Below are 13,383 nucleotides of genomic sequence, written 5' to 3'. Positions count from 1 at the left end.
AGGGGTTAGGGTTGGGCTTGGGCTTGGGGGAGGGGTAAGGGTTGGGGTTGGGGTTAGGGTTGGGGTTAGTGGAGGGGGAGAGGTTAGGGTTGGGGTTGGGTTTAGGGTTGGGGTTAGGGGAAGGGGAGAGGTTAGGGTTGGGGTTAGGGTGGGGATTAGGGTTAGGGCAAGGGTTGGGGTTAGGGTTAGGGTTGGGGTTAGGGTTAGGGTTGGGGGAAGGGGAGAGGTTAGGGTGGGGGAAGGGGGGAGGTTAGGTGTGGGGAAGGGGTAGAGGTTGGGGTTAGGGTTAGGGTTGGGGTTAGGGTGGGGGTTAGGGGAAGGGGAGAGGTTAGGGTTAGGGTTAGGGTTGGGGTTGAGATTAGGGTTAAGGTTGGGGTTAGGGTGGGGATTAGGGTTAGGGGAAGGGGTGAGGTTGGGGTTGGGATTAGGGTTAGGGTTGGGGTTAGGGTGGTGGTTAGGGTTGGGGTTAGGGTGGGGGTTAGGGGAAGGGGAGAGGTTAGGGTTGGGGTCGGGGTTAGGGTTAGGGGAAGGAGAGAGGTTAGGGTGGGGATTGGGGGAAGGGGGGAGGTTAGGTGTGGGGAAGGGGTAGAGGTTGGGGTTGGGTTTAGGGTTGGGGTTAGGGGAGGGGGAGAGGTTAGGGTTGGGGTTAGGGTGGGGATTAGGGTTAGGGCAAGGGGAGGGGTTAGGGTTGGGGTTGGGGGAAGGGGAGAGGTTAGGGTTGGGGTTAGGGTTGGGGGAGGTGTTAGGGTTGGGGTTGGGGTTAGGGGAGGGGTTAGGGTTGGGGTTGGGGGAGGTGTTAGGGTTGGGGTTGGGGTTAGGGGAGGGGGAGGGGTTAGGGTTGGGGTTGGGGGAGGTGTTAGGGTTAGGGTTAGGGGAGGGGGAGAGGTTGGGGTTGGGCTTGGGGGAGGGGTTAGGGTTGGGGTTGGGGTTAGGGTTGGGGTTGAGGTTAGGGTTGGGGTTAGGGGAGGGGTTAGGGTTGAGGTTAGGGTTGGGGTTAGGGTTAGGGTTGAGGTTAGGGGAGGGGGAGAGGTTGGGGTTGAGGTTAGGGGAGGGGGAGAGGTTAGGGTTGGGGTTAGGGGAGGGGGAGAGGTTAGGGTTAGGGTGGGGGTTAGGGTTAGGGAAGGGGAGGGGTTAGGGTTAGGGTTGGGGTTGGGGGGAGGGGTTGGGGTTGGGGTTAGGTTTTTGTATGATGTTCTGTTATTGTAGGTCCATGACCCTAGGTGCACTGGCAGGTGCACTGTGCACTGGCACTGACACACCATCTCCCAATGCTTTTATTTTCTTTTTTATATATACACGTGTCTAAAAATATATATAAAAAATGTTGTTTTTCATTTTTCTGTTTAAAAAAAGAGAAGGAGAGACGGAATAAAAACAGGGGAAGAGAAGGGGGAGCAGGAGGAGCAGCAGCTGGGGTCTGAGGAGGCGCGGAGCAAAAGTAAGGTGAGTATTTTTGTTGTTTTTGTGACCCCCACTACGAAAGAATGCAATGTATCCAACTAGCGGGATCTAAACAAACTAAGCTCCAGCGAATTACTACAATGCAGAAGTAGTGGAGAATGGCGAAACACAGCAACTCTAGCCTACTCTCAACCAAAATAAAAATAATCGCCGCCCGGTGCAGCGGTGTGAACTGCCCGGTTTTTAGAACGGCTCAGCCCGTCTCGTCGCAAGGAGTTGCGAGTTGCAAGCAGTTGCGTCGCGAATCTTTGGTCTGAACTGGCACATTGCTACCTGGTCTGTGGGAAACACTGAAGTACGTAATTGTTTCATTTCAGTGACAAGCAATTCAATTATGGTCATACTCTTGTTTGCTAGCGGCTACGATTTCAGTACTATTGAAGATCTTTGCTCCTTCTCAACTCTGTGGTAATATTTTTTTCACAAAATACAACCAATAGTACGTTAATGTTAAATCTTACTTGTGAAAAGTAATCCCCTATGCCCGGCACGACGAAACTTCGCCTTCGCTCTTACGCTCATTTGCATAACTCACGTGTGGATAATTCGTTTTTTGATAGCCGAGTTTAATATGTAAATATGAAGAATCACTGTTAAAAGTTCACCAAATGAAATGCATTAATGTCGGACCGATGACAAACACTGACCGCAGTTGTTGACTTCAAATAAAATAAAATCCGCCCGGCAGGTGTCCTACAGCGGTAAAGACCTGCTAACGTGCTGGAGACGCGGGTTCAAGTCTGATTTGTTTGTGGGTTTTTTTTAAGTCATTAGGTGAACATAAAATGACTAGTAACATTTACTACAATATAACCTCCGTCCATTTCCCAACCTCCGGCTCTGGGTTCAGACGCTACCACGGAGACCGCCCTCCCCGGGCCTCGAACTCGGGTCCCCGGCGTGAAGGACCAACTGCCGTCGCTGCTGAGCCACCAACACATCTGTGACGAAGGGGAGTAAGTGATGTTTGCCGTTACTATTATTACAGAGCAGTATGAGAAAGGTCTGGAACCAACAACACCGTCCGCTCAACGGTTCAGAGGTCATACTGGACGTTACAACTCACCTGCAGTGGTTGTGGTGGTTCTAGACCCACCCCACCACCCCAGTAGGTCTGCGGTCCAAGGAGACGGGCCCTCCCCGGGACGTGAACCCAGCGCCCCCTGCTTCTGGGGGAGAGGAACTGCAGAGAGCTGGTGAATGTTGCGGTAGAAGAGCAACAGCGGGGCGGGGCAGGTTAGGAAGGAGTCGGCCCTCGACCTCCTGTCTGGTGATGAAGCTGATCACAATGAAGAGGAAGGCTTGGCAGATATATGCTGATATCTACATAACCTTTTGTAATAACTTTTATTGCCACCGCGGAACGCGACGAAGGCCTGAGCCGGCAGAGCCAACCGTTTTTTGGTGGATCCCGGTTACCATGGCGACTCATCGCGTTTAGACCCCATGGATATAATGCACAGACGCACACACACACACACACAGAAATGTTTATGCCCAATCGCTTTATATAAAAATATATATATTATATATATAGTTTTAAATATATATTTAGTCTATTTGTTCAAATTTGAATTTAACAAATACATTTTATATATATTATTTATATAATTTATATATATTATTTATATAATATCAATATATAATATATATCATATAAACATGCATTTATATATATATACAAAATATATATATATTAAAATTATATATATATATAAATGCCCGAATTCCAATTTGAACAAATACTTAGATTAAATGAGTGTGGCTTACTTTAAACTAACAAATTAATTTGATTCACTTTCAACGGAAATTAACATAAAAATACCACATTTTATGAATCCATACTTTTCCATCATGTTTTCTAAGTGAGGCTGCAGGTGACTGGTGAGCCGGCTTCAGCAGATTGTGGCAGTGCAGCAAAACGTCCTTACTTTGAAACATTTTTATTATCAAAAAGGGAAAAACTACCTAAACCAACGGACAAATCATAGTTATGCAGACAAGGGCTTTCTGATGCTTGATGGAAATTATTTTTCAGAAAATCAATCGGAAAATAATGCGAACCATAAGATGTGGTTGTGCCATTGTTAACACAAAGAGTAATCCCGGGTCTAAAACCAAACACCCCATGACCTCAGGGGAGTTTAGCTTTTACCTCAATACCAAAATCGGTTCAGTTGTTTGGAGCCGAATGAGCCGTAGGATGGGACTGTTATCCGAGATGCATGTGCTGACAGATTTACAGCGGAAGGAGGTGTAAAGTACTCAGAAAATATTTAAATATTTATGAATCAGTCAACACAGTCGCCCTTACCCATCATTCACTCGATGCCTCAAACAGCAGAAACAAGTCCATACAACAGCTTCAGTCCCGCCTGTTTCAGAGGAGCTACAAACTCCCTCTTCTAGAAGGGAAATAAAGGCTATCAAAATATAAAATAATGTAAACAAAGTCCCCTGCTACCAACGTGCCCCCAGCGGGCCAGTATCTGCTGTTCCACCGCCGGGAAGCCACCAGCAAGACGGAGACCAACTCCGGAGGGAGTCCCGGGTACAGGGTGGGGGGGGGGGGGGGGGGGGGGTGAGCCTGCGTTGCCACGCCGACCCGGGTGCCACAGGGGGTCCAGACGCCGCTCCACGGACTCCGAGACCTCCGGCCGCCCGGGGCGGTCCATTCGAGGCGGGGGGCGGTGGGAGGTCAGCTATCCGGACTCAGAGGTCGGTCTTCCTAACCACGGATTAGGTACAGATCGTTAGCGTTCCTGAACCAATACCTGCCGGACATTCCTTTGCTTTGTGCCGCGGCCCAGAGGCGGCGGGTCCATGATGCCGTAAGACGCGAGACGTCTCCGTATAACTTTGTCTTGATAGCGTGGTTGATGCCAACTTAGAAAATTCTGTCGGGTTTATGAAATCTTTTTTTTTTTTTATTAAAAATATAAAAAGTGAGCCTCTTCCTGATACGGTGTTCCTTGATGGAGGACGTCATGGTTTCGCTGCCGAGGCCACGCCCACGGTGGACCGGGCAGGTCGGGGGTCACTCGGAGTCCGAGAGAACGATGATCTCGTCGGGGTCGCACTGGGTGGCCACGTTGACCTGGACACCGACACACAGAGGAGCAGGAGAACAAACGGGTCACCACCACGGGCAGGACGAGTCTTGGGATCAGTGTGAGCCCGGAAGAAGTACTTAAAAGGGGGACATATTACACCACCAGGTGTGAGTGTCATACGCCGTTACAAGCTGTTTTTAAAATCTGCCTCTTCTGACATCACAGGTGGGCGTGTCCACCTGTGATGTGTGACCGATAGGTGAGCCACGTTCGCTACGGTCCACCGGGGAGGCTGATAGACTGATCTATCCAGCACGCGTCTAGGTGGACACGCCCACCTGTGATGTCAGAAGAGGCTGATTTTCCAAACTGCTTGTAACGGCTAAATCACACCTGGTGGTATAATATGTTAACCCTGGAAATCCAGAGTTCTCGCGAGAGCAAAATTTGAAATTTGCTCAGCGAGTCACTCTGGGAACGAGCAATATACTCACTGCCCGATTCCCCTGGCCCAGAACATTAACCAATCACATCCGTGTATCTGATATAGGTGGGGCCAAAAGTGTTGCTGTTTTACCGACCGGATACGGCAAGAGTCTTAACTATTGGTTGGCTCCGCTGGTCTGGATACGTCACCCCTTGTATTCTTCTAATTGGTCGTACTGTTATCCAATTGCGTGCAGTGATATTTTCAAATGCATATTTGGTGCCGCCCCCTCGAGTTGGGCCGTTTTCATCACTCGTTGCCAGAACCTACAGCTTTCTAGACGTGGGACTGGATTTCAATAATATGGCACCTTTAAAAATAAACCCTGAAGAGTTCTATTGTAGTTGTGAACGCAGACTTGGGGACACATTTTTACAACTCCTCCAGAAGTCGAGACCCTGAACCTGGACCGGGGCGCGGGGGGGGACGGGGGGGGAGACCCACCTTGTTCTTCTTGGGCGGGGGCGTGGACGGGGAGCTGTGGAGCAGGTCGTGGGTGGGGGTGTCGGGCCTGGCGGACTCCGAGTGCCGGGGCGGTGGGGTGGTCAGCACCAGCCCCATGTCCAGGGTCAGGTCCATGTCACTGGGGCAGAGGGGAGACAGACTGGGTTACAGCGCAGCCCCGCCCAGGGCGGAGCGGAGCGGCTGGGCGGGGGGCGGGGGGGCGGGGGGCCTACCTGTCCGGGAGGAGGGCGCGGATGTGGGACTTCCTCTTCTCCTTGTCCTCTCGTTTCCTCTTCCTGTCCCTGGTGAAGCACAGGCTGAGCGGGGACGACTTGCCGTTGGTGGACAGCAGGTCACATGTGGCCGTGGAAGAGTCCTGATTGGTCTGGACGGCGGCGGCGGCGGGCGACGGGGGCAGCGAGGCCATGCTGGCGGCGGCCGGCGACAGGTCGGCCGCCGCCCTGGGGGACGAGCCGGTGCTCACCGGGACCGCTGGCGCCTTATTGGCCGCCGCTGCCGCCGCCGCCACCGCCTCCGTCTTCACGGCGGCGGCGATGCCGTTGGACGGCCTGTGGCGAGGGGGTCCCGCGGGCCGTGAGGGGCTGGGACTGGCCCTGGGGGAGGGCTCCTGTAGGGACATGGGCGACAGGTCCGTGACGTCGCTGTCCGTCAGCGGACTCAGCCCGCCGGAGGCCCGCCCCGTCGGCCCGGCAGCCTCCTGCGTTGCCGTGGCGTTCGCCGCCGCCGCCGCCGCCGCCTCCTCCTCCTCGCTGACGATCAGCGAAGCGTTGCCGTTGGCGACCGTCTTCACTCCCTCCGCCTCGCCGTTCTCCTCTTCCTCATCGTCCGCTGCCGAAGGACAGGAACATGTTTCACTGTCAGACGCTTCAATTCAAATGCCGCTTTTCCACCAACAGTATCAGCTCGACTCAACTCGCCTTGCCTCGACTCGGTTCCAGGCGCGTTTCCATCTAAAAAAGTGCCTCTTCAATGTGGGCGGGTCGTAGAAAAGAACCTCTCCACCATGGGCGGGTCGTCATTAGGTTTTAATCACGGGAGACGCGATTCCCGGGAAATATGAATCTGATCAAGACTATTTCCTGATTCCCGGGAAAGGTTATGATAAAATAAAATAAAAAGCGCAATGACTGCGCGTCTATTGTTGTCATACGGTAACGTTGATGGAGGCAAAACTCGAGCCCTGGGAAAGGAACGACACTGAAACGAAACAGCAAAACGCTGATCCTCCGGAGCCGGTCCGTGGACTCCAGCCACGCCGGACACACACAACCACGCACAGCCTAACTCTAGCCCTGGGAAAGGAGTGACACACACGGCGAAACGCTGATCACTCCCCTCGGGAGCGGGTTCGTGGACTCCAACCACACCAGACACAACTTAACTTTGAGTGATTATTCCCGTTTACAGCCGCTGGCCAATCAGTTACCAGCAGCCTGTTTACATCACACAAAAGTACCTACTCCGCTCGCTTGGAACCTCGACGGAGGTAGTACTAAAAAAAAGTACCCGGTACTAGGTACCAGGTACTTTTTTTGCCAATGGAAACGCAAAAAAGGCGTGGCGAGTCGAGTCGAGCTGGTACTGGCGGTGGAAAAGCGGCAAAAGTGATCGAGTGACCCGTTACCTGTCAGGGTACCCTACCCCCTAGCTCCTAGCCCCTACACCCTAGCCCCCTACACCAAAGAGTCAAGAGTCAGCAGTGAGCTGGCCACTGATAAGTCTTCATCCGTACGGACCGCCCACCACACGCAGCGTGCTGTGAGGGAGTAAGACGTCAGCCCAGGTCCTCTGTTGAGGGTCTGATCTGGAGAACCCGGTTCTGCTCACCTGGTCCCGCGAGCCGCTCGCTGGCCAGGAGCTCCTCCTCTATGTCTGGCTCCGAATAGTCGTCCTCCTCTTCCTCCTCCTCCTCCTCTTCCTCCTCCTCCTCCAACTTTCCATTCATCTGCTTCGTCTCTTCCCCAGTCGTCTCTTTCTGGAGAACAGGAAAGAAATCGTATTTCTTTCAAAAAAAATGTTTTTTACAGTACAGAGACAGGTCATTAAGGAGCAGGTAGGGGTTAGACAGTACAGAGACGGGTCATTAAGGAGCAGGTAGGGGTTGGACAGTACAGAGACAGGTCATTAAGGAGCAGGTAGGGGTTAGACAGTACAGAGACGGGTCATTAAGGAGCAGGTAGGGGTTAGACAGTACACAGACAGACAGGTCATTAATGAGCAGGTAGGGGTTAGACAGTACAGAGACAGGTCATTAAGGAGCAGGTAGGGGTTAGACAGTACAGAGACGGGTCATTAAGGAGCAGGTAGGGGTTAGACAGTACAGAGACAGGTCATTAAGGAGCAGGTAGGGGTTAGACAGTACAGAGACGGGTCATTAAGGAGCAGGTAGGGGTTAGACAGTACAGAGACGGGTCATTAAGGAGCAGGTAGGGGTTAGACAGTACAGAGACAGGTCATTAAGGAGCAGGTAGGGGTTAGACAGTACAGAGACAGTTCATTAAGGAGCAGGTAGGGGTTAGACAGTACAGAGACAGGTCATTAAGGAGCAGGTAGGGGTTAGACAGTACAGAGACAGGTCATTAAGGAGCAGGTAGGGGTTAGACAGTACAGAGACGGGTCATTAAGGAGCAGGTAGGGGTTAGACAGTACACAGACAGACAGGTCATTAAGGAGCAGGTAGGGGTTAGACAGTACACAGACAGGTCATTAAGGAGCAGGTAGGGGTGAGACAGTAGGAGGTGCTGGTGTACCTCCTTCCCCTGCCGCTCCTTGTCCAGCCTCCTGCTCCTCTCCTGCTCCTCCGTGTCCTCCTGCCGCCCAGAGTACTTGGAGATCACCTCCTCCAGGTTGGTGAGCGCCTCCTCCCGATTGGTCCGCAGCTTGCGGAGCAGGGAGGGGTCTGCGAGGGCGGGGTCCCGCGCTGAGAGGGGGGGAGGGAGGACAGTGCGTTGGGGGCGGGGCCTCTGCTCTATCCTAGTTCCAGTTGGAACAGGATTCACAGCTGAAGCTCCTGGTCACCGTTCAAACCGTTTCCTACAGCATCACCAGTACCCCCAGTACCACCAGTACCACCAGTATCACCAGTACCACCAGTACCCACCAGTACCACCAGTATCCTCCGGTATCACCAGTATCACCATTACCACCAGTAGGGCTGGGCAATAATTCGATTATGATTATTAATTGCGATAAAACTCACTTCGATTACGACGATAAGCTTTCGACATAAATTCTCGATACGGAAATGAAATAAAAACACAATAAAAAAAGTGCCGATATGGATTTACCTAACAGCCAATCACACAGCAGAAATAAACGCAACAGGGAGTCAGATTGCACTTTTTGCCGTTCATGTCTTAAGTGCACGCCCACTTCCTGGTGCGACGTGCACGTTTGAGCTTGCAGCCGTTAAGGAAAGAGGATAAGACCTTTGGCGACTGAAAAAGATAAAATGAGTGGAACGGACCGAGGGCCAAGAGACGAGCACGGATGTTGCAAGTGAACCTGCATTATCCTCCGTAGATGAAGGGCGTAGATAAATAGGTTACACGACGGAAATGCACGCAACAACAAGTTGCGCGCCCGCCGTCCTACCGCTGCTGTGAGCAGGGCCAGCGGGGCTGTTCCAAAGCAGCAGTCTGTCGTAACGTCTTTTGCGGCAGCTGTACCGTATGAACAACAGTCAAATCCACCTGCTGATCCACTGGTTTACTTTCTATGTATTGGTTGTGCCTCTCTACAAGATTTAAGGTGTTAAGCTGCAGCCCTGCTAATGTTTAATGTGATAGAAGTCAGAGCTTTTATTTTTATTGACATTATTTTCAATAGGTTACGGCAAGCTATCTTGTATTGTTTTGTTAGGGGCAGATAAAACATGTCTGTGAAATTAAATGTTCATATTTAAACGTGATTAATGTTCTCTTATCACAAATATGCAAATGAACAACATTGTATAGTTTAACTTACACTCTTCAGGCTTCAGCACTATCAAACTATACATCGTGATTAATATCGATATCGATCAATACTGAAAAAATAATCCTGATAATATTTTTTGCCATATCGCCCAGCCCTAAACCCCAGTACCACCAGTACCACCACCACAGTACCACCAGTACCACCCAGTACCACCAGTAACCCCAGTACCACCACCACAGTACCACCAGTACCACCACCACAGTACCACCAGTACCACCAGTAACCCCAGTACCACCACCACAGCATCACCAGTACCACCACCACCAGTACCACCAGTACCCTCCAGTACCACCAGTACCACCAGTACCACCAGTACCACCAGTACCACCAGTACCCCCCAGTACCACCAGTACCACCAGTACCACCAGTACCACCAGTACCACCAGTACCCCCCAGTACCACCAGTACCACCAGTACCACCAGTACCCCCAGTACCCCCAGTACCACCAGTACCACCAGTACCACCAGTACCTCCAGTACCTCCAGTACCACCAGTACCACCAGTACCACCAGTACCCCCAGTACGACCAGTACCACCAGTACCCTCCAGTACCACCAGTACCACCAGTACCACCAGTACCACCAGTACCTCCAGTACCACCAGTACCACCACCACAGTACCCCCAGTACCACCAGTACCCCCCAGTACCACCAGTACCACCAGTACCACCAGTACCCCCCAGTACCACCAGTACCACCAGTACCACCAGTACCACCAGTACCACCAGTACCCCCAGTACCACCAGTACCACCAGTACCACCAGTACCACCAGTACCACCAGTACCCCCAGTACCACCAGTACCACCAGTACCCCCAGTACCACCAGTACCTCCAGTACCACCAGTACCACCAGTACCACCACCACAGTACCACCAGTACCACCAGTACCACCAGTACCACCACCACAGTACCACCAGTACCACCAGTACCACCAGTACCACCAGTACCACCACCACAGTACCACCAGTACCACCAGTACCACCAGTACCACCAGTACCCCCCAGTACCACCAGTACCACCACCACAGTACCACCAGTACCACCAGTACCCTCAGTACCCCCCAGTACCACCAGTACCAGTACCTCCAGTATCACCACCACAGCATCACCAGTACCCTACAGTACTCCCAGTACCCTACAGTACTCCCAGTACCCTCCAGTACTCCCAGTACCCTACATTATCACCAGTACCCTCCAGTATCACCAGTACCTCCAGTATCACCACCACAGCATCACCAGTACCCTCCAGTCCTCCCAGTCCTCCCAGTCCCCCCAGTCCTCCCAGTCCCCCCAGCCACTCACTGGCGCTGTAGCGGTCGGTGAGGTGGGAGCCGAAGTTGTAGACGAGGTCGAGGTGCCGGCGCTCCTGCAGGCGGCTCCCCGTCTCGCGGAACGCCTCCTGGGCCATCTGGCCCAGCTGGCGGCCGCTCAGCCCCAGGCCGTGGCGCTGGTTGGCGCGCTGCACCAGCTGCCGGATGTCAGGGAAGTCGGGGGGGTTCCGCCGGGCCTCTGGGCTGTTGATGAAGCGCTCGATCTAGGAGGGGGGGGGGGGGGCGGGCGGGGGGGGGGACACACACACACACACACAGCAGGTCAGGCACACACACACACACATACAGCAGGTCAGGCTCGCGCACACGCACACAGCAGGTCAGACACACACACACACACACACACACACACCAGGTCAGACACACACACACACACACACACACACACACACACACACACACACACACACACACACACACACACACACACACACACACACACACACACACACACACACACACACACACACACACACACACACAGCAGGTCAGGCTCGCGCACACACACACAGACAGGTCAGACACACACAGCAGGTCAGACATACACACACACACAGCAGGTCAGACACACACACACACACACAGCAGGTCAGACATACACACACACACACAGCAGGTCAGACACACACACACACACAGCAGGTCAGACACACACACACACAGCAGGTCAGACACACACACACACACACAGCAGGTCAGGCACACACACACACACATACAGCAGGTCAGACACACACACACACAGCAGGTCAGGCACACACACACACACACACACAGCAGGTCAGACATACACACACACACAGCAGGTCAGACACACACACACACAGCAGGTCAGACATACACACACACACACACAGCAGGTCAGGCGCGCACACACACACACACACACACACAAACAGGTCAGACACACACAGCAGGTCACACACACACACACACACACACACACACACACACACACACACACACACACAGCAGGTCAGACACACACACACACACACACACACACAGCAGGTCAGACACACACACACACACACACAGCAGGTCAGACACAGACACACAGCAGGTCAGACACACACACACACAGCAGGTCAGACACACACAGCAGGTCACACACACACACACACACACACACACACAGCAGGTGCGCACACACACACACACAGCAGGTCAGACACACACACACACACACAGCAGGTCACACACACACACACACACACACACACACACACACACACACACACACACACACACAGCAACAGGTGAAGAGGGGGTGAGTGATGCGGGGGGGGGGGCGGCGGGGGCGACGCCCACCTTCTTGTTGATCTCGGGGTAGCGCGTGCCGCTGTAGCAGAGGCGCTGCTCGATGACGCGGCCCGTCAGGTTGTCACAGCCCTTCAGCTCACACAGCTTGTTATAGATCTTCATCATCTGAGGATGAGGAGGGGGAGGAGGAGGAGAGGGAGGAGAGGGAGAGGGATGGGGAGAGGAGAGGACGAGAGGGAAGGAGGAGGAGGAGAGGAGAGGGAGGGAGGGGGGAGGAGAGAGGGAGAGGGGAGAAGGGAGAGGGAGGGAGGAGGAGAGAGGGAGAGGGGAGAAGGGAGAGGTAGGTGGGGAAGATAGGAGATGGGAAGAGGAGAGGAGAGAGGAAAGGAGAAGAGGAGAGGAGAGAGAGGAGAGGGCAAGGAGAGAAGGGGAAAGGGCGAGGAGAGGAGAGGAGAGGAGAAGAGAAAGGAGAGAGGGCATGAGAGGAGAGGAGGAAAGAGAGGGAGGGAGAGGAGAGGAAAAGGAGGTTATAAAAGTGACTGAACAGTGTAGCAATGCACGGTAGCCTCCCATTCATCCCATCTTTATGTCAACTAAACAGGCAGAACCTCTGCAAGGTGTTGCCCAAAGCCTGTCCGTTCTCGGTCCCCCCCCCGCCCCGCCGTGACGCTCTGAGCCGCCTCACCTTGTGTTTGAGCTTGTCCTCCTGGATGTACCCAGAATCCTCTGCTTCCAGGTCGTCCAGGCTCATCTCCTTCTCCTGCAGCCGGCGGATCTCTTCGTTGTACACCTTCAGCAGGTTCTCCAGGTAGGCTATCTGAGGAGCACAGGACAGCCTCAGCCGCTTCTCCAGGTATCTGAGGAACCCAGGACTCCCCTTCCTCCGCCGGGTTCAGGGGGACTTCCTAGCTCCTCCTCGGTCAACATGCTCCATGTGGAGACGGTCGGCGAGATGCGGGATCCAAAGGGATCGTGGAGATAACAGCTACACACACACCTCCCAAGATTTTAGAAGTTGCGCGTGATTTGTCAGAAAGAGAGCGGGCCCTGATTTGTTTTGATCGGGTTTCCCCGTCTCCGCGGAGACCCCACCGGTCTTAACGCATTACGAACTAACAAACCGAAACACATCGAGTATATATACACACAGAGGGGCGGGGCTGACGGACGGCCCGGAGCCCGTTAACGCCGCCGCCCGCTACAGCGAGGGCATCCTGTCCCACTCACCTGCCTCCTGGACGCCCTCCCCTTGGTCTTCTCCTCCTCCGCTCCCCCCTGCGCCTCCTCCTGGCCCCCCGAGGTGGAGGGCAGCTCCTCCCCCGGAGGCGCCAGCCCGTTCTCCTCC

The 13,383-nt window shown here is 53.6% G+C and overlaps 1 protein-coding gene across 1 annotated transcript; it reads right to left on the bottom strand.

Moving 5' to 3' along the window:
• Window positions 1-4,366: 4,366 nt before the first annotated feature.
• Window positions 4,367-13,377, bottom strand: daxx (death-domain associated protein). Its single transcript, XM_084489000.1, has 9 exons — window positions 13,266-13,377; window positions 12,724-12,855; window positions 12,087-12,203; window positions 10,747-10,978; window positions 8,217-8,386; window positions 7,294-7,441; window positions 5,679-6,294; window positions 5,446-5,584; window positions 4,367-4,558 (listed from the first exon to the last, which is right to left on the bottom strand). Exons 2-9 carry the CDS (start codon window positions 12,787-12,789, stop codon window positions 4,499-4,501), a joined length of 1,548 nt encoding a protein of 515 aa, XP_084345126.1. The 5' UTR covers window positions 12,790-12,855; window positions 13,266-13,377; the 3' UTR covers window positions 4,367-4,498.
• Between the last annotated feature and the right edge of the window lie 6 nt (window positions 13,378-13,383).

Source organism: Micromesistius poutassou (genome assembly GCF_964030765.1).
Source record: "Micromesistius poutassou genome assembly, contig: SCAFFOLD_5700, whole genome shotgun sequence".
NCBI lineage: Eukaryota > Metazoa > Chordata > Actinopteri > Gadiformes > Gadidae > Micromesistius > Micromesistius poutassou.
Note: the sequence above shows the minus strand (reverse complement) of the source record. Positions and strands in the feature narration are given on the sequence as shown.